We start from the raw sequence: 21,569 nt of genomic DNA, 5'->3' as shown, positions 1-21,569 counted from the left end.
CCTTCATTGACCTTGGTCTTCATCATCAGACCCCTAATAACAGACACAACTCATTTAGGCCGAAAGTTCTCAGCAATACAAATTAATCAAGGCCAAACACAAGGTAGTTACTGTAAACTAATAAGGAGTTCCCTTAATTGTCCTTGGTCTTCATCACCAAAACCCCTAAATGACAGTCACAACGTATCTATGTGGAAAGTTCTCATTAATACAAATTAATCAAGCCCAAACACAAGGTAACTGCTGTAAATCGCCGAGGAGTTCCCTCGTCTGTTTTATGGCTATATCATCAGATCGATTTTAAACCTTCATGAAATTTTAGTGCTTAAAAGTACTAAATGGAAAAGTATACGAACACACTAGACACCCTTATAATTTTCGAAAGTTTCCCTCAATTTCTCCAGGATTCCAACATCAGATCTTGACATGATGGCAATGGGACCAAATGGGGACTATACCGTTTCAAACAAAAAAAGAATTTTTGAAATCGGTCCAGGCGTCTTTGAGTAATCGGTGTACATACATAAAAAAAAAAAAATACCGACCGAATTGAGAACCTCCTCCTTTTTGAAGTCGGTTAAAAAGATACAATTATGTGTCGTATATATAATAATGTATGTTTTGTTCACACACCCTATGTAAACTGTCCACAACAGTATACTTAGGATTCAGTGGATAAAAGTGATAGAAGACTTATTGGCAATGAGGCAATACATAACTCTCAACTTCAATGTTTAGAGCATCGCCGAAAGGTTGCCTGTCCATTTCTATCACAGAACTGCTAGGCATCGCAGAGAATAGAGATCTGCATCTCTACGACATCGATATTTCTCGGTCGCGTACTATGCGGTGTAGTTCCTCGTTGCAAAAACGCACTGCAAGGATATGAAATGCTCTACTAACTTTCGTTTTCCCCACCACCTACAACATTGGTATCTTCAAGTCAAGAGTGAATAGTCTTCTAGGCAAGTGCGTTCCACCATAGGCAGCATCGTCGGTTACCTACAGGCGTGATGGCAGCTAAGCTTGTTTATTAAAATTAGATCCAGGCCTTCCTTATAGAACAACGAAGATATAGAGTTAGGCGAGACTTGGTCGCTGACTATGGGCCTTATTAGAAGGCTCAAAGTCACTCAGAGGGCGATGGAGCGAGCTATGCTTGGGGTTTCTCTGCGTGATCGAATCAGGAATGAGGAGATCCGCAGACGAACCAAAGTCACTGACATAGCTCAGCCAGTCGCGAAGCTGAAGTGGCAATGGGCGGGCCACATAGTTCGAAGAGCCGATGGACGTTGGGGTCCCAAGGTGCTGGAATGGCGACCCCGCACCGGAAAGCGCAGTGTTGGGCGACCCCCCACTAGGTGGACCGAGGATATCAAGCGGGTTGCAGGGAGCGGCTGGATGCTGGCGGCTCGAGATCGTTGTGCTTGGAGGTCCATGCAAGAGGCCTATGTCCAGCAGTGGACGTCTATCGGCTGATAAGGTTAAGGTTAAGGTAGAGTTAGGACCGATCACGCTGCCACAATGCGGTTATTATTTACAGTGGCAGGTACTACTTACAGAGTTAAATAGTCTAAGTCACGCGTACAAGATTGTAAGCTAGTAGACTTATTCGTGTTATAATTTCAAAAGTAATTGACTGTTGGTTCAGTGAGTCTTATACACTTACGCGTTGCGGTCATGAGTCAAGTGACGTTCACAGTTAACGGATCTCCTCAGTGCGGTATGTACCGTGGTATTACAGATTAAAAATTGTAAATGTCAAATCCAGTTTTTAAGCGCCAAAGAAGGTCTTTAACCCAGTTTTCGATAGTGAACTTATTCTGGACTTTCTTGGTTAGTTTTTGTTATGGGTCTAAAAATATTTTGCGAGTTTGTTGTGGGCTTGTTATTAGAAGTGTGTTTAGATTTGGAGCTTTGATTTTAATTTAAGGTTTATTAATCGTAGGCTAGGATTTATTTGTGGATTCTGTTATTTGGATAATTTTAAAGTTAATTTGGTTTGTAACAGCACTACTATTCAAATAAATCTTTTATTTAAACACACTGAGATAAAGTTGATTTAAATAAATATAAATTATCTGATTAAAAATTTATGTTATATAAATAGAACGGCAGCAGCAAATATTTTGCTGAGAGTGGAAAAATTATCGTTAACACGGTTTTATGTTGATTGTTTTATTTTATTTGTTTGGCATGCGTCTGATTTTTCCGCAAAAGATACGAAGTGTGAAATTTAATTTAATTTTTTCTCTTCGTCCGTAAATAAATTTTTACACAAATCCTGTGTGTAAAGCACATGCTTATCGAGGTCTATAATATTACAGTTCGTGCGCTGTAACATGGTGCAAGTGACAATTCGCTTCACTCTTGAAACGAATTGTCACTTGCACCATAATAGTATGTATTATGAACGAAATAAGGCAACTGTCACCCGCACCATGCTACATCGCACATATTATATAGTGATTATTTCCTGAGGCGATGTGTAACTCGTACGTGAATCCCAACAAGTCAACAGAGGATGCTTCCATGGCAATTCAATGTAGATACCTTAGAATTTATTTGCCTGATCAATGGAGGTTTTATCAAAATGTCGCGGAAGGTTTTTATTCTATTCATTAAAAGCTTGAACTGTTATCGCTTGATGGTAAGTGACGATATATTAAATACTCATACGTTAGATGGTATTGAGGTAACTTGAAAGAAGTACAGTTAATTTCCGTACCAACGACACAGTAGTTCTCTCCACAGCATCGTGTCTAGTTAAATAACCTGATGGCACGTCTTTGCTACCCATTAGCAAGCCACAATTGGTCATTAGCTAGCCACAATTAAATACTGGCCAGTTATAAACCAATTACGGAGAATGAAAATGAAAATCTTAAATAAACCTAAACTGATAATAAAATCTAGGACGTATAAATTAATTGGCAGATTCATTTGTCCTTTTAAGTTGCTAGAATATCAAATCGCGGTGCTAAGTTTCGATTGGATGACATCAATTTTCCCCGCCATTGTATTGCATTGTTTTCGGCCTTCATTAAGACAATCGGTAAAGAATTAAAAAAAAATAAGAATCAAATTAAAAGAAGTTTGTAGTGTAATTCGAGGTCCAGCGTATGTTAAAGTCTTTCTAGTCTCGCCAGACTTTGGATAGATAAGGCTTACAGACAAGTTTTTGACATTTGCGTTGGTATAACTGAAGAACCATCATAAATACAAAACATTAAACTAGGGTAAATCCGCGACTTCGTCTGTGTGAAATTTAGTTTTTCACGAATCCCGCGGAATCATGTATGTTCCACAATATCATCCCCTATATTCCAAAGCTTAGCCCAGACAAACAGACTTACAGACTGCAAAAAATATTAAAAACGTTTGTTAGTGTTTTAGTATCGTGTTAATAAATTATAAGCACACACATTGAGAGTAGAGCGCTTATAACTTAATTTATAATATTTTTTTGTGTCTTTTTATTCAGTTAAAACTATTAGCCCATTAGAGGTCAAATGAAAAATACCTACATAAATATTTTTTGGAAATAATACTTTCTTAATTATTAAATCATTAACAAATAAACTTATAATGCAAGGAAAAATAAAAAATAATAGTTTTCAGTGAATTACAGAGATGTACTCAATTGAGTACAATGACCGCCTGTATATAATTTTTTTAGAATACACTTTTTTGATTACAAATTTTTATTGAAATAAACGTGATATTGCAATACCTGAATTCTCTCGCTTCATCATCATTATTAGCCAAAATAAAGGTAAAGATATCCAATGCTAGACACAGTCCTCAGGTAAAAAGTTCCAAACTCCACTACCGTCAGAGCAAAACGCTCTTCAGAATTTAGTTATTTGTAAGTACGTTGAGAAGTTGAACTATTTTTCACAGAAATTTTCCTTCACATTTTTGCTTGATAGAGATCTAATCCGCATTTGAACAATCGTTTTTTTTGATGCCATCAGTACGTGTCATCATCATTATTCGTCCTTGTGAATTGTAAATACCTCTACCATGTACAGGATCAGGTGGGGTGATTGATAAATAGCATTCAACATTTTCAATGTCATATGTCTACAATGCGCGGTAGTTTCCTCAAGTCTCTTGTTTATCTCCATTCCAAGTTGTAAATTGTTGTTGGTTCACTAGTTGGTTGGTAAGAAAACTGTAAAAAACAAGCTATTTTACTTATGTGTGTCGTCATTGTACCCAATCGTGTACATTGTAGTTTGTATGACTCTAATTTTATAAGTTATAAATAACTTCTTGTTTTGTTATTCGAAGCTTAGTTTGACATCTATTTTGTACAAATGTTATAAAAAAACAAACTTTAAACTAATAATTATGAAAAAATATATATATATATCAGTCACATAACATTATTTCCGTGACAGTAATTCAATTATACTTTTATCAAAAGAGGTCATAATATTTATCAAATTACCTGAACAGTTTTGTAATGAAGTAAAATACCAAAATAACCCTACTTAACATTTTGAGTTTTACAATCTACTCTCAGTTATATGGCTGTCCCCAACTGAGGTAGGTGTCCTCTAATGGGTTAAGATGAATTAACTCAACAACTTTAGTGTTTGGTGATAAACCGTATAGCTTGTTAATTTGATTTTTAGGGCACCTTTTTTTTATTCTTTACAAGTTAGCCCTTAACTACAATCTCACCTGATGGTAAGTGATGATGCAATCTAAGATGGAAGCGGGCTAACTTGTTAGGAGGCGGATGAAAATCCACACCCCTTTTCGGTTTCTACACAACATCGTACCGGAACGCTAAATCGCTTGGCGGTACGTCTTTGTCGGTAGGGTGGTAACTAGCCACGGCCGAAGCCTCCCACCAGCCAAAACCTAATAATAGGTATGGATACTGGTCTACATACTCGTACTACAGAATTTCTTGAATTCCGTGGCACTAGTATAGATACTTGTACATATGTTTTCTGTGGTATAGATTAAAATTAATGTCGTTTGACATTTAAAAAATATACTTTCGCTTTTGACCTTTAAAGTATTATTACATGCCTTGCATATGTCCTGTACAAGAATATGAGGTAATTAATAATACTTACCTAAAATAAAGAAAAGGAAAGTGTACGTAATTATGAATGATCGACTTTTGGGGTTCCATTTTGACCTCTGTTTCGTTTCCAGCTAATACATGGAATGCACATCCATCCGTGATATCTGCCATCTATGATTTTAGCACCTTCTAAGCATTTAATTATTTGGGGCGCGTCTGCCTAGGATAAGACTCTTGGCTCATATATAAAAAACTTGGATTAAGATTTAAACAACAATTGACTTCAAAGTAAAGTGAACTTTAAGTAGTAGTGATAAGGTTCACATTACTAAACTAAATAAGCAAGTGCCGAACCGAGGGTTCTATATTGAAGACCTGGCGCTCTAGTTATGTTACATATCGATTCTCTTTCTAAACAATCGCTAAAGCTTCGAATGAGATAGTCGATTGACAGGTTGATCACGTAACTTATCGATAACAAATATCGTTCTAATACATTGTTAAATGTAGACACACCAGACGAACATCTAAGTGATCGAATGAGTACCGTTTTTGCGATTGTCGAGGGAACCCTAACGGTCGTATTCACAGACACAATAAAATACGAGTCCAGCAATGATAATAATCATTTTTGAATGCAGTACAAAAACGTATGCGGTTATCGAGCTTATTCATCTTTCATCACGACTGATAAAGTGGAATAAAAATTAAAGTATATTTTTATTAACTTTGAAATTTCAGTAATTTTGCAGGGTAAATGTAAAAAAAAAGATAATGGATTTTTTTTCTTTATAGTCCTACTTAATCAAATATACCTACTCTTATTACGTATGTTGGAGTTTTGATTGAGGTATTCTTTGTCATTTCCATAAACATTTCATTTTTAATTTACTTATTCGTTTTTTTTTTTTAATTTATTCGTTAATTTAGTAGAGTTTAACTTAGTCATTAATCTAGCGTACGCCGGCGAATCCGTTAGCGAGAAAGTTGGTGTAAGCAGGTGTAAGTCTTCATTGAAATTTGTCGGCCGCGTGGCACAGTGGGTAATGACCCTGCTCCATGGTGCTGCATCCATGGCCCTGGGTTCGGTTTCCACGACTGGAAAATATCTGCGATGACCATGAGTGAATTCCAGTTTCCAACTGAGCTGTACTATAACAGCTATATTATATTCCGTTATATTATATATCCTACTTTTGTGAATTTTTCACGTAACTATAACAATCGTTTAGCCGGTAGAGGATAGGGACACTTGATTCTAACAAAAATTAGCTCTTATCAGCTTAATATTATAACAAACGGATCCCTAAATCGAAAAATATTGATAGAAGACCCCCCATAGCGTTCAAAGACTTATCCAACGATACGCCACACTATGAAATAAACGATTTAAATAAATCATCCCCACTTTACATATCGCCTATATGTAATGTGGGGATGATTTTTATTTACTCGTAGGTACGCTAAAAAAATATTTTTCAAGATTTTATTTTACGACTTTGTTCACATTTTTAATGTACATACTCATGCTAATTTCAAGCTCTCTTAGTAGTTCCAAGTCTGCGCTAAACCGCGAACGAACGGATGGACGGACATAGCAAAACTATAAGGGTTCCTTGTGGACGACATAACCCTAATAGTGCATTATTTCCATTGGAACGTATACAATGTAATAAATAACAACTCAGATTAGCCAGTCTATTAACATTTCCAGCCCTAATGCAGTAATAAAAATTTCACAGTTAAATAACCGTAATAATAACATTTAACTGTTTATTGTAAGATTTCAGGCTAAATCGTTTGTAAATATCCCTATTCCAATTTTATTCCATCTTGATAGATCTTAATCTGGGTTGTTAATCACAAATTTGAGGGTAGTTACGAGTCTGAAAGCCACCTTACGGGACCTTACCGTTGGAAGACGAGCGACTGGCTGGTCATTATTGAGTCCCTGAGCAAGTATCATCATTCATCAACATTATCAACCCATATGCGGCTCACTGCTAAGCTCGAGTCTCCTCACAGAATGAGAGGGGTTAGGCCAATAGTCCACCACGCAACCGTATATGGGTTGATAACGACGAGTTATTAAGAATGCTTTGATTTTTTTCTGGATGAAGTACTCAAAATTTTTGACGCTTCGCTATAAAGGCATAAAAGATCAACAGACAAACATAATATTATGATTTATAGCATCAGTTATTTTAACCGACAGAGCTAATTAAATAATAATTGCAATGAATTAATAATCATTCGTCTAATTAACGGTAATTTAGAATAAACAACTTTATAATTAATACTCGGGAAGTACCTGTTGTACAAATGTACATATTTTGATGGATATACAAGACGGAGTCCCTGGACCGATTGAGGTTTTCTTAATTGGCCTTAAAAATAAAATTTAGCCTATGTTACTTGTGCATAATGTAGCTTTCGTCAGTAGTTTTTGAGCCTATTCATTGCAAGCAAAGTTTTCCTTAAGTATAGAGTATATAATAGAAAGATATAGATTACAATAATTTATTGCACTGATATTTCATATAAAGCATAAATGCTTGTCTTCTTTTATTCTTTGTCTTGTTCTAGTTGGTTCTGAAGTCAGTTCCACCACCACCCTGCTGGACTACCTCCGCAATACTCTGAACCTGCGCGGCACCAAGTATATGTGTTTGGAAGGTGGCTGCGGAGCATGCATCGTTAGCGCCACAAAATGCCATGGAGACACCCCTCAAGGGGTCAACTCAGTAAGTCACCTTCTTCATCATCAGCAAGTCCACTGCTATTCTTCTTCTATAGAAGATGAAGATTTAGACCTTAGGCAATATTCGGCAAATAGATATATCTGAATGTTTTTCCGGGCTAATCTCTAAAACGGCTGGATCAATTTTAATGAGAATTTCAGTGGAAGATAGAGGAGGTTATTGAGCTATTTAAGGGTTATTTTTTTCTCCCGGAAATATCAATGATTCCCGCGGGTTTTGGTGTAAGCTGACTTGGCCGAAATCGCAGGTATATGTTAGTAAATAAATATACTTATACAATACACACATCACTAGCTTTATAAAAAGCATACTAATAGTAATAATCTGACGTCTAGAATAAAGAGAGCTCCTTACAATACGCCACGATTAAAGGATTACTATCGTCTCACCCGACTCTTGATCCAACAGCCAAGCGAAAGTTTTTCTGTATGTTGTTCGAAGCTTTTCTTTATTTTTAACCGACTTAAAAAAATGAAGAATTTTGTTTGAAAGAGTATACTTTCAGATTGGTCCCATTTAATTTTCATGAATATAGGATTAGTAATATTGTGTTCAATCAAAATAACTGAAATACATCTTTGAAGTCGGTTTCATTTCTGTGTCAAAAAGATTATTTTAATTTCAAACAATACCAGTTGAGCAAACATTTAATTTATTATTTTAGTGCATGGTCTCAATAACATCATGCCAGGACTGGGATATACAGACGATCGAGAAGGTGGGGAACCGTTTGGACGGGTACCACCCGCTGCAGAAAACCCTCGCCGAGAACAATGGCTCGCAGTGTGGCTACTGCTCCCCGGGGATGGTCATGAATATGTACAGGTAATACTAAATGATATAGATATTTATTTAATAATTTATTTAGAGATAATACATATAAATAAAGCTTGTAAACCACAGAATGAACCACAGAATGAAAAATCTAAAAGACATCAGACAAAACTTTTTAAATCATAATAATATTTGATCGACAAAGAGTTAACAAAAAAAGTAATCAAAACTAAGGTGCCGATCGATGGACTTGTCGATGAAAGATATTTACTTTAAACAAAACTTTAAATTTTGTCGTTTTCAGTCTTATGAAGACAAGACGGTTGACGATGCTCGAAATAGAGAAGTCCTTAGCCAGCAATGTATGCAGGTGCACAGGTTATAGACCAATATTAGACGCTTTCAAGAAATTCGCTTCCGATGCGCCGAACACTTTAGACATAAAAGATATCGAAGATTTAAAAATATGTGAAAAAGGAAACTGTTCAGAAGATTGCGATGATTATGACTGGTGTGTTGTGCCAAGACATGAAGTCATCAGTGAAACGTTGCACATAAGACTACGTGACAACAGAGATTGGTTCAGAGTATATACGTTAACTGATATTTTCATTATTTGGCAATCAAAAGGTGCTCAGTCATATATGCTTGTAGCTGGCAATACAGGGAAAGGTAATCAATGTTTGATGTTTTAAATTAGTAAATTAGTAGTAAATTTTCTTTTTTAAAAAAAGCATTCCGTTTTTCAAACCTTATCCTGTGAAACACGCAATTATTTGGTATCACAATTTGATTTATTTTAATTTAAAATACCGGTGCTTACTACTACAAATAATTTTTAACAACGTTATTTTTATCCAGAATTTAACTTGATAGAGTTCTTGATGGGATAGTATGTATTTTTATAATAATAACAATACATTTATACTTAAAATAAGCAGTAAAATATAGTTGCTGATCAGTAAATAATTTTGTAGTATTTTGTAAATTCAATGCATAATTGTATTTTGTTTCAGGTGTATATCCGATTTTGGAATATCCGAAAATATTGATAGATGTTAGCTTTGTGTCAGAGTTGAAAAGTTACTACATGGATCAGAACCTTGTGATAGGTGCTGGCAACACACTCACAGATCTCATAAACATACTAGAAATAGTTGGAAATGCTGACAACTTCAATTACCTCAAAGTGATCAACCAACATTTGGCGCTCGTTGCTCATGTCACAGTCAGAAATGTAAGTTTGCTTTTTCACTTCACAGCAATTTATTGCTAGTATTATGTAATTTTATCAGAAGTATTATAACTGATTAAAGTAACGACATTATATTGTACATTTACGTCGTTGAATTAAAGGCTTTGTTTTATCAGATGTTAGAAGATATACAAATTCAGGATATATTCACTAACTTTTACACATAAAAAATGGCGGTTTTTCTTATAAGAATTTTGAAGAAATCTTTAAACTCTATGTGATGGCCTATTATGGGATTGTCCATTTCAAAAATACAATTTTACAATTAAAAAAAATACAGTCAAACCTGGATAAGTGAAAACTGGATAAGTGAGAGTAATAGCCAGGACCCCTCATTTTAAGCTCCCAAAACCTCTATTAGCGAGAAACAGAAACCTCTGTAAGAGAGAGTCGTTTTTCCCTCACAGACCTCCGTAAGTGAGACTGCTACTTATCTATACCTCTATAAGCGACAGTCGAGCTTTATTTACAAATTTAACATGTGCTATTTTATGACTCATTCTTAACTTTCGTGGAACTTCCTACCGTTTGAATCCGGAAAATCGCGAGCGTTATTGCTGCGTACCCCTATAAGAGAGAAACGCTACCCATGTACCTGCATTAGCGAAAAACTCGGGTTAGTGAGAAACCTTTATAAGCGAGAATGAGATTGTGCTCCCTTGAACTTTCACTTATCCAGGTTTGACTGTATATACCTATATTTTTTGTAAGCTAAAAAAATACATTTTTTATTTAAATCATAAAATCGTATTTTTAATTGTTGGTCGTGAAAAATGGTCATCCGATAACATTGACTTGTTGCTGACAAAAAGTAAAATGGAAAATGTTTTGGTTAGTAGCATAATTTTAACTACTTTCTTACAGCGGGTTTTACGTAATAAAAAAATCTTTAACTACCAGTTTTACCTTCAGTGTATATTATTACCTAAATATACACGTGTATTAAGTAATACGACTAATTGTGTTCCAATTTATTGTTTTAGCTCGGAACTGTCGCCGGCAATTTGATGCTGAAGCATCGTTATCGTGATTTTAAATCTGATATATTTCTTCTTCTAGAGACTGTCGGTGCTCAGTTGAGAGTCAGTGAGTATATTCTCGTTGTTTAATGTAATATTTTTATAACAATACTTTAATATCTGCTATTGGATGATATTAAAGACATTATTTGTAGATGCGTAAGGATGCGCGGTTTGATTTAGAAAAACAAATAAATAAAGTGTGCTTTGGAACTTCAGGATGTGGTTCCTCCATTTCTTTTCTGATACAGAATTGTGAGCATTGAACATTATCTTTATTGTTGGGTGTCGTCCTGTTCAAATAGTATGTATCTAGTATTATAAGTGGTAACTAACCACGGTCCAAACCATAAGACTCGACGGGAGATATTTTATTGTCGCCTTTAAGTTCGACCGAAATGCTCAACAAACCTTAGCAAACTAGGCTATGACGGAAGACATTTCCCAATAACTGGTTAACAGTCAGTAAGTTAATGGTTATTATTTTACCACAGTGATAGCACCGGGACGGCATAAGTTTCTGACGATGCAAGGCTTCCTGCAAGAGGATATGACGAGAAAGATAATTGTTAGCGTATTACTGCCACCGTATACTAATGACCACAAATTAGTAACTTATAAGGTAACATACTTTTCTTATTCAAATTTCATAATCTACTTAATATAAACCCTCAAAGCATATCACAAAGCTACTCCTACAAATCGTTTCGTCATGTAATGAACTCAGGGGTGAAACGTGCTAAAATGATTTTTGTAAAATTTTTAAATAACTCCATGGCATTGCCTACAAAAACTCGGGGTTCTTTTAGAAGAGACAAAATGTAGGAAGCCACGCCGGTACATGTCGCCATACCCAACGCCAATTACCACGATTTGTTAATTCTATTATTTATGTTACTATGGTCGTAAAACGTATTGTATGCCACTGCACGTAAATATCCGGACGGAATCTCTTGTGTTACACTTACCCTCATTATATGACAGTGGCTTAAATAACTATTTTATTCGTAATTTAGTCTACCATTTCGTAAATTTCTTCCATTGCATTTGCTTATAAAACAATGTTAAGCTTAGCGTTGGCGCGCCAGTTTTATATTTTATCACACATAAATTAATCAAAAATGAAATAATTTATATAATAAAGAAAAAAATAATTGTAACAATAATTGACTATATTTTACAGATAATGCCTAGAGCCCAAAACGCCCATGCCCTGATTCACGCTGGATTTATTTATAGATTGGATTCATCAAACAGAGTCATAGGATGTCGTATAGTCTACGGTGGCCTTTCCCCCACATTCATTCGGGCGTATAATACTGAAAAGTATTTATATGGCAAGAATCTCTTTACTAACGAAACCCTGCGCGGTGCAATAAATGCATTAAAAAATGAAATGGTTGTAACAGAGAGTTTACCAGACCCACCTGTTGAATATAGACGAAAAGTTGCTTTAGGCTTATTTTATAAGGTAAGATGATTATTAAAGTAATCTTATACATTGTTACGTTATTTTTATACTACTACTTGATAGTAAGCGATTTCTACTTAAACATAAGTTGAAAAAACTTCTTAAAACAGAGTGATTTCACTCACTACACGCCCTACAATATTGGAATTGCCCATGGCAGTTTGAGATACAGTAAATATATGTAGGTGATTTTTGGGTCGATCGGTTATTTTTTTTTTAATAAAAAAGAGAATCCATGTGAGGTATCGTTTAATCGAAAAAGTATAGAGTAGGATATCTCTATAAACCATAACTATTTGAACTTTTAGAGACCTACTATCAAAATCAAAATATTTTAGCCAAAGAACCAACTTAGAATAGCAGGCACAAAGCCCACTTTTATCGTTATCAATTTAATTTAACCTTAACCAAATTTTCCCGTGTCTTACCAACGACGGTACCCATCACATATTGTACTAACGGTCCCTAAGGTTAATCATCGTAATGGCAGTATATTTCTGGACAAGTTTTACTCACATAAAATATAGTGAAATCTCATACTCAAACTATACTCATTAAAAAACGTACTTGCTATTTTCAGGGTCTCTTGTCATTAATGCCACCGAGCATAATACTCAGCTCTCGCATAGCATCTGGAGCTGTCAAGTTGAACGAGACGAGGCCGGTGTCGGAGGGCCGACAGATATTCGACACTAACCCGACGCTGTGGCCGCTGAACAAACCAATACCTAAACTAGAAGCATTGGTAAGTTGACATTCACGTAGTGATACATATGCGCTTGTATTTGATTGCTTGCTCTCAGCAAGCTGTTCGGATTTCAAAAGTAAGCAATTTGATAGACTGGACATATTACCTATTTATCACATCCCACCATATTAACACATTATCGACTAACTCTCATTAGTTAGGTAATACAAGACTCCTTTTAGAACATAGTCCATTCATTATGTTAGATCGAGGCTAGTACTGATCACCAATGCAACTAAGTTAGCAAAAGACTTCTCTTTAAGTCATCTAAATATTTATTTATTTATTTATTTAATATACAGCATAAATAGCATCTAAATAGGCTTTTGATACGTTATGAGTCTATCCCATGGCTCATCTGCATATTAATATATGCATATGTTCATTAATATGTTCTATGATCGTCGAATCACAAGATACACAGGCTTGACAAAAAGTCAAGAAACAGACTTTCTTTAAATGTAATACATTTTCGTGAATTGTTATTATGCACAAAGAAAATACTGATGATAGATGAAATTAATATATGAGCATAATAATTATTTTACATGAAGTTTGGTTTTAGATCCAATGTGCCGGAGAAACAACGTACACTGAAGACTTACCGACGCTGCCAAAAGAAGTATTTGCTGCGTTTACTTTAACTACTGTAGCTTTGGGTACTATTGATAAAATAGATATCAGTAAAGCTTTGGTAAGACACGGTTATTATTGAATAACTTAAAAACGCATGTTTATTTTTTTTAATATATATCAGTCACGGTCAATTTCATTTCATTAATTTAAAGCTTTGGGTTTTATAAGATGTTTTTGTCAGATTTTACATTGAGATAATAATATTATATAGCTTATCGTAGATAAACTTAATTTGAAAACCGCTTACAAACACAATGTAATTAATAAATTTAAACCACTTACAAACAATATGTAAAATATTTGAAGTACAATTGCACCAAATTTGATATACAAATTTTCAGAATTTATTATTTTGTAGAAAGAACCTGGAGTGATTGCGTTCTATACAGCGGCCGACATACCTGGAGTCAACAGTTTCACACCAGCCGTGAACCTCTTCAACTCGTCCAATGAAGAGTTCCTGTGTGATGGACAAGTTAAATATTATAATCAACCATACGGTATTATTGTAGCTGAAACTCAAAGCATAGCACAAAAAGCGGCTAGTTTAGTACAAGTGACATATTCAAATGTCAAAAAGCCAGTAACCGATATAAAAGTGTCAAAAAAGGATCCTAGTAAAGCAACCCTATTCAAAACAAAAGAAGCTACAAGAACGGGAACCGAAGTAACTAACACAATAAAAGGAGAAAACTCATTCTATTGGCAATATCACTTTAGTATGGAGACATTAGTATGTGTGACACATCCGACAGAAGAAGGCCTAAAAGTATATTCAGCGACTCAATGGATACATGCGGTGCAAACAATGGTCCAGAGGGTGCTAAAGTTAAATCAAAGCAGGTACATTGTGTTACTATTTCCACAATAGTTAAGATATGTGTCAAAATCACTTTGTAAAGGCTTTTAATAACAATATAGCAATCATTATTCAAATTTTTCTAACAGTGTGGACGTATTCGTAAGAAGACTTGGTGGCAGTTACGGCTACAAATTGTCTCGTGTTACTCAAGTGTCTGTCGCGTGTAGTTTGGTCAGTCACAAACTTAATCGCCCTTGTCGGTTCATACAATCCCTTACCAATAACATGAGAGCAGTGGGAAAAAGGGAACCATGCTCTGCAAACTTTGAGGTAATCTATTTTATTTATTACATCAAAAATTTTCTTTGAAATTATTCCGTTATAATCATAATCTTTCGTAATGGCGATCAAAGTTATTCATCAGCATTAATCAACCATATTCGCCTCACTGTTAAGCGCGAGTCTTATTAGTATGAGAGTGGTTCGTCTAATATTCTACAATATGTAGAAGAAAATGAAGAAAAATGTAAGGTATGCAGGTTCTCTCACGATGTTTTTCCTTCACCGTTTGAAACACATGATATTGAATTTTCAGAAATTAAATTCTGAAAATGCACATAACTGAAAAGTTAGAGATGCACACCCCAGACCAGATTTGAACCTACCCACAATTTATATTATAATTTTTTTTTCACAGATTAGAGTAAACAAAAAAGGAGTCATTCAATACGTAGATTATGAGTTCTACCTTGACAATGGTTACACTGTCAACGAACTTGTTATTATGATAGGCTTTGATGTATTCAATAACTGTTACAATAACGATACATGGAATTACAAGGCCTACAATGCTCTTACTGATACTCCATCAAACACTTGGTGCCGGTCTCCAGGTAAATTACTTTTAGTGGAGCGCCCAATAGCTACAAAAGTATAATAAAATTTAAATAATGATAGTTTACGGGTTGAGACCAATTGCCTTCTATTGAACTTGTATCGCACTTAAATTCATCAACAAAATTGTCTGTCATTTTTTGAGGGGAATAAGGTAAGCTCACACGTCGAAAATATTTAACACCACTAAATATATCCTGTGTCCTTACAATACACACAGCACTAAATTTGAAATCGAAAAATTTAATTTTAACACAATGAAACGTCGATTCTATAGACACGGTTTGTATGAACACATTAGGTCATGATCATATAGTTTTGACATAGTAACCTCTAGCGTGGCAGGTTCTATGGAAGGTAATTGGTCTGAGTTCACAGGCTTAAGAAATTTAACAGTTTTTCAAAAGCGGCGATTTCTTTAATCTTTAAATTTTCATTTGGTATATTAATTTAGCTTCACTACATTTTGTTATTTCGTATTATAATTTTAGGTACTCTAGCAAACATAGCTATGGCTGAAATAATTCTAGAAAGGATATGTTATGAATTAGACCTGGATCCATTCGAGGTTCGTTTAGCAAACCTGGATACTGTGAATTACAATGATTTGCTAGAAATGGCAGAAACAATCAAAACTAGCTCGCAGTACGCCGAGAGGAAAGCAGCAGTAAAAAAGTTCAATTCAGAGAATAGATGGAAAAAACGTGGTTTAAGACCTAGTTTTCTTAGATGGACGCCATTCGGCTATCAGTACTTTGAAGTCAATATGTCCGTGTATAACGATGATGGTACAGTAGTTATCACACCAGCTGGGGTTGAAATGGGTCAAGGGGTAAACACCAAAGCTACGCAGGTGTGTGCGTATTTTCTCAAAATACCTTTGGAAAAGATTCAAATAAAACCAAATGATACTATTAATGCACCTAACGGTTTTCCATCTGGCGGTAGTTTAACTTCGCAAAACGTTAGTATCGGTATTCGAAGATGCTGTGAAGAATTGCTTCGAAGATTAGAACCAGTTAGAAGTCAGTTGACTGATCCCACTTGGGAAGAATTAATAAAGAAAGCTTACGAAATGGAGGTAGATTTACAAGTTCACAGTTTAGTTAATTCTAAAGATGTTCAAAATTATCACATTTATGGGATCGCTTTAGCTGAAGTCGAAGTGGACGGTCTTACAGGAGAATGGCAATTCATTAGAGCTGATATACATGAAGACACAGGTCGTAGTGTTAACCCTGAACTTGATGTTGGCCAAGTAAGTTGAACCTATTTTATGTTGGAGTGTGTTATGTATCTAATTATATCATTATGATAAATCAAAGTTATTTTTTTATCGTTGGTTAAAAATGCATGTACGAACCCCGTTAACAAATACTGCCTCACGAGTATTTCAGGACGGGTCTGTGGGATTCGTCAGCCGAGAAATGGTTTGATTATAAAAGGCAATCTCATACTATATACAGATTCTCAGTTTCTATTATTTTTTATCAAAGTATAGAATAATATTAAAATGAAAAAACATTTCTACTAATATATAAAAATATTTATACTTATGAGCTTCTCGCATGGTGTCTGTTCGATTTGAAATATTATGTAAATGACGACGCTTACTAGGATTGCATTTGTGTAGGTATTACAAAAGAGAAGTTATGTTTTTTTTTATATTTTTTTTTTAGTTTTGTTATTAGCGTCTATCTTAAACCACAATATCTAAATGGAATAATTAATATTGATAATAAAATATATTGTTAAAGATAATTGTTTGTTCAAGGTTGAAGGCGGTTTCATCATGGGATGTGGTTATTGGACTTATGAAAATTTGGTATACGAGCCCAACAGTGGGGAACTGTTGACTAATCGAACGTGGGAATACTGGGTGCCTCAAGCCAGAGACATCCCACAGGACTTCCGTGTTAGCTTCAGGAAACGGTCTTATAGTACAGAACTTATCCTTGGAGCAAAAGGTAATCTATCTATGTATTATTATAAAGCCGAAGTGTTTGTTTGTTTGATTGGTGCTATTATTTTCGGGCTAGACAGTCTATTTATCTAGGAAAGCTTGTAAGCTACACATATAACATCACGCTACAACCAAGAGTAGCGAAGCATCTGTGAAAATGTAGCAACAACATCTAATGTCACTTCTATACTCACCATCAGATGACAGAGGGTGGTCAATGGTCATGCACTAAATAATCTCATTAAAAAAAAAATATTTTTTTTCTAGGCGTTGGCGAACCAGCAACGTGTATGGGTATTGTGGTGTCCTTTGCACTGAGGGCAGCCATTGCAGCAATGAGACTCGAATCTGGCATACCTACTAAGCAGTGGTTCCAATTAGGTGATAATATATTTATTATCTCCAAAAGTAACTTGTATTGAAGAATTTAAAATTTTAAATTGAATATTATTAGAACGAACGAATTAGAGAAAATTTAAACGAATCAAGGGCGGGTTTACATTCTCACAAGTGTCGTTTAATGTCATGCCTTTTCTTTAATATAAATTAGTAAGAAAGTGACTGTCGAACACTCAGAAGGGGATGAAACCAGTACTCAATGAAGTGTTTTTTTAACTACTAACAACTACTAACAAAGTGTGAGTTTTCATAATCGTCGATAATCGAGACATCTTATTAATCTCTTATTAATAGATAATTAATTTTGACAGGCGTTTTATCATAGCGCGAATTCGCTCGAGTCTGATTCGAAGCTAAAGTGTCTGGGAACATTTTGTCATATTTTTATAATATAAAACAAATACGCTTCACATTTCTTAGTACTACTATCTATCTATCGCTTTCTTTACTTTGTGTCTTCAATGATGTGGTGGTTTTCTCAGGAATATAATCACGGTGAGTTCCCTCGTCCTTCCGGATCAGTCTTCAGAGGTCATTTACTCCTCTCGGTCACAGGGTACCGGTTCATGGGCGCTAAGTAACCATGGCTATTTCCCACCGCCTGAGACTCGGCGTTGACCTTTTTCGGCAGGTATGGTTCCCCTGCCGAACCCTCCTGCATTTGTATCCGGGTTTGGGACCGACAACGGCGGAGTTTCGTAAGAGTGTGGGATGAATGACTTTCTTGACATTTTTTTTTAAATAAAGCGTAAAACAGTAGGCAGTATTTTGTAGGATATGTCCTTTGCATGCCCTACAAAGTTTTGCTTTGTAAATCCACCTGATGGTAAGTGGAAAACATTCCACTTACCATCAGGTGGACTACCTGCTTGGTTAGTCAATTTATATTAGGTATCATAAAAATATTTATGTTAGTACTATCTGAAATAATGGTATTATTATTTTGTTTTCAGACGGCCCGTTCACCGTCGACAAGATTGCCGTCGCTTGCGCTGTCAATGCCGACGATTTCAAGTTCTACTGATAAAAAAGTCTACCAATAAAAACCGTTTTAAAAAATAAACTTTTTATATTATTTGTTAATAAAATGACTTAAAAAGTTAATAACTGGTTACCATCTAGTATTAAGTGCCGTGATGGCCTAGTGGATATGACCCCTGCCGGTCCGGGGCATGCACCTCCAACTTTTCAATTATGTGCTTTTAAAAAAAAAATCACGTACCTCAAACGGTAAAGGAAACACATTGTGAGGAAACCTGCACACCTGAGAATGTTCTTAATTATCTACGTGTGCCAATTTGCGTTTGGCCAGCAAGGTGGACTAAGACCTAAACCCTCTCATTCTGAGAGAATACTCGTGCTCAACAGTGAGCCGAATATGGGTAGATAATGATGATCCAGTATGAAAGTACTCGTAAAGACGAATGCAACGAGCCCAACATTCGAAGGCATCGCTTAATTTACGGAGTTCTAACGCTTCCAGCTCCATCATCAGAGCCTGGTTACCATATAGTACCAAAGTACTCGTTAAGGCGATTTACACGAGTCCCAACTTGATGAGGTTGCGTCTTTTAATTGCGGAGTTCCTATGGCCACTATCCAGCTCCATCATCAGACCCTGATAGTCATCTAGTATCAAAGTATTCGTCAAGACGAAAAAAAAACATCTTAAACTCGATGGGGTTGCCTCGTTTAGATACAAAGTTCCTATAGCCATCTTTTACCCCATCATCAGATTAGCTCTATGTCATAATAATTGTCACAATTTCATCCGATATGCAACCGAAAACTGGCTCAAATTTACTTACAAAGTTTGATTACGGACCGAGAAAGGGACAGGTCTAAGTAAAAGGTTGTAATTATTATGTTTATTTCAGTAATTTAATAAAATCTATTAAAACTGCCTAAACTATCTACTAATTAAACTGTACAGTAACAGTTTTATGGTTGTCTAATCGTATTTCTGTATGTTCTGCGTCATCATACTAATTACTGAATTCACAAACAAGCAAAACTTGTCTCGAATCTAAACATTAAATTTAATTCACCCGAATAAATGAATATAATTATTAATTCATGTTTAACTATAATGTTTAATAATAAGGTATGCTGTCACTCATTACATTTTATTGTTAAGAGTGTGCAATATGTAATTTGGTGGTTACAAATGGTTCTGGATCTCAGATTCTGGAAAAGTTAGGAGCTTGATATTTGGGTATATGATATTTCAAAGTGTTAGCTTCGTTATGACTATACAAAATACACAATTTGTAAAACTTTTCTCGATAGTTTATTTTTTTGAAAAATACATGTTTTGCTCACATTTTGCCTTCAATCTCAGGAAAAGCAAACTTGTTTTCGTAAATTTTTGTTTTGAATAGAAAATTAGATATATATCTTGAACATGGCCATTTTGTTTTTCGTTATGTTGTTTAATTTACTTGCAATTAGGTAAAAACTGTTTTCGCGCTCACGTCATGTCACGTCACGTTTGCGCTTCGAATTTTATCCATATCGTACCGACGCGCTGCGTGTTTTAAAAAGTTTACCTGCCATGTCTGTCTGCTAATGAAATGAACCGACTGACGTGCCGGTGAAAAGTTATGCATGACTGACGATCGTCGAATTTATTTATCAGAAAACTAGTGCTTGCAATATCAGCGTGGTGTAGAACTAGGAGGGACATCTCGCATTCTAGTGGAACATCACATAGTAATAATAGCTTGCAAATTAATTTTGAGGTATGAAAGTAAGCAGTTGCAGGGCATATCAATAGTTTTTCAAAAATTTTTGCCAGTGACTTAAAGCATCTGTTGGAAAGTACACATTAAAACTTTGTAGTAAAAGACAGTATTAACACTTTGTAGTATGACAGATGAGAATTAAACATTTAAAATTAAAATAACAATTTCTTGCAATTTATAGATTTTATTTTTTATCCGAAAACCGTTAAACGCTAACGCTGAATATCTGACGACAGGTTATTAATCTGCTGGTGTGATGTCATATTATAATATAAAAAAACATAGTAATATTTTATCATTTAATGAAAATGTTCAGTTATTTGCATTTTAGGATATTATATTAAGCGAAGCGAAGCGAAGTGGAAGTCGAAGTCACGAGGAGACTCGTGCTCCATAGCGAGCCGAATATGTGTTGAATGATGAATGATGAAATGAAAATGCTACCATTTTTTTGTCAGGAGTATTTACGTCAAAAATCATGCCGCTTGAACGATATTTTATAGAGGCATACACTAAGTAAACCAAAGACGGGGGGTTGCTAGTTAAGCGGTTAATGAATAGTAATGGTTAGTAGGTATTATCAATTTTCCACTCATGCAGCCGTATATTTCACCTTGTTATGTTAAATGATAACAAAAGTACTAACTATTTACTAGTATAAGTATACTCGTATTTAAATAAAGGTAAATTGAAGCAGCTTTACTTTGTCTTACAATATTATTGTTTATAACATAAAACTGAAAATTTTGTAAAACCCCCGAAGATCATGAAATCAAGCCATCAATATTCTTTTTCAGTGAGCTTTCATTTGAGACAACACTCGAGTATATTTGCAGACATTCGGTTGTTTTTGCCCACTTTCACACCCCACAACTTTTAAACAGCTCAACCGATTTTCATTAAACATGTCTAAACTGACTTACGGGTGAACACTCACCCGTAAGTCAACTTCAATACAAAATAAACTAAATTGAAATAGCTTAATTCGTTGGGGAGCTATGGTAGACGATTTAAAAAGATCTTTCAGGTAATAAATGAACAAAAATAATAAATAT

The 21,569-nt window shown here is 35.1% G+C and overlaps 1 protein-coding gene across 1 annotated transcript; it reads left to right on the top strand.

Moving 5' to 3' along the window:
- The first annotated feature begins 1,569 nt into the window (after positions 1–1,569).
- Positions 1,570–18,833, top strand: LOC112054752 (probable aldehyde oxidase gad-3). Its single transcript, XM_052886112.1, has 17 exons — positions 1,570–1,723; positions 7,634–7,791; positions 8,474–8,634; positions 8,888–9,255; positions 9,600–9,820; positions 10,822–10,924; positions 11,352–11,479; positions 12,041–12,328; positions 12,909–13,073; positions 13,642–13,770; positions 14,071–14,555; positions 14,661–14,844; positions 15,212–15,407; positions 15,900–16,666; positions 17,183–17,375; positions 17,639–17,752; positions 18,724–18,833. Exons 1-17 carry the CDS (start codon positions 1,681–1,683, stop codon positions 18,792–18,794), a joined length of 3,774 nt encoding a protein of 1,257 aa, XP_052742072.1. The 5' UTR covers positions 1,570–1,680; the 3' UTR covers positions 18,795–18,833.
- Positions 18,834–21,569: the final 2,736 nt, after the last annotated feature.

The sequence above is a fragment of the Bicyclus anynana genome, chromosome 16, assembly GCF_947172395.1.
Source record: "Bicyclus anynana chromosome 16, ilBicAnyn1.1, whole genome shotgun sequence".
Taxonomy (NCBI): Eukaryota; Metazoa; Arthropoda; class Insecta; order Lepidoptera; family Nymphalidae; genus Bicyclus; species Bicyclus anynana.
Note: the sequence above shows the minus strand (reverse complement) of the source record. Positions and strands in the feature narration are given on the sequence as shown.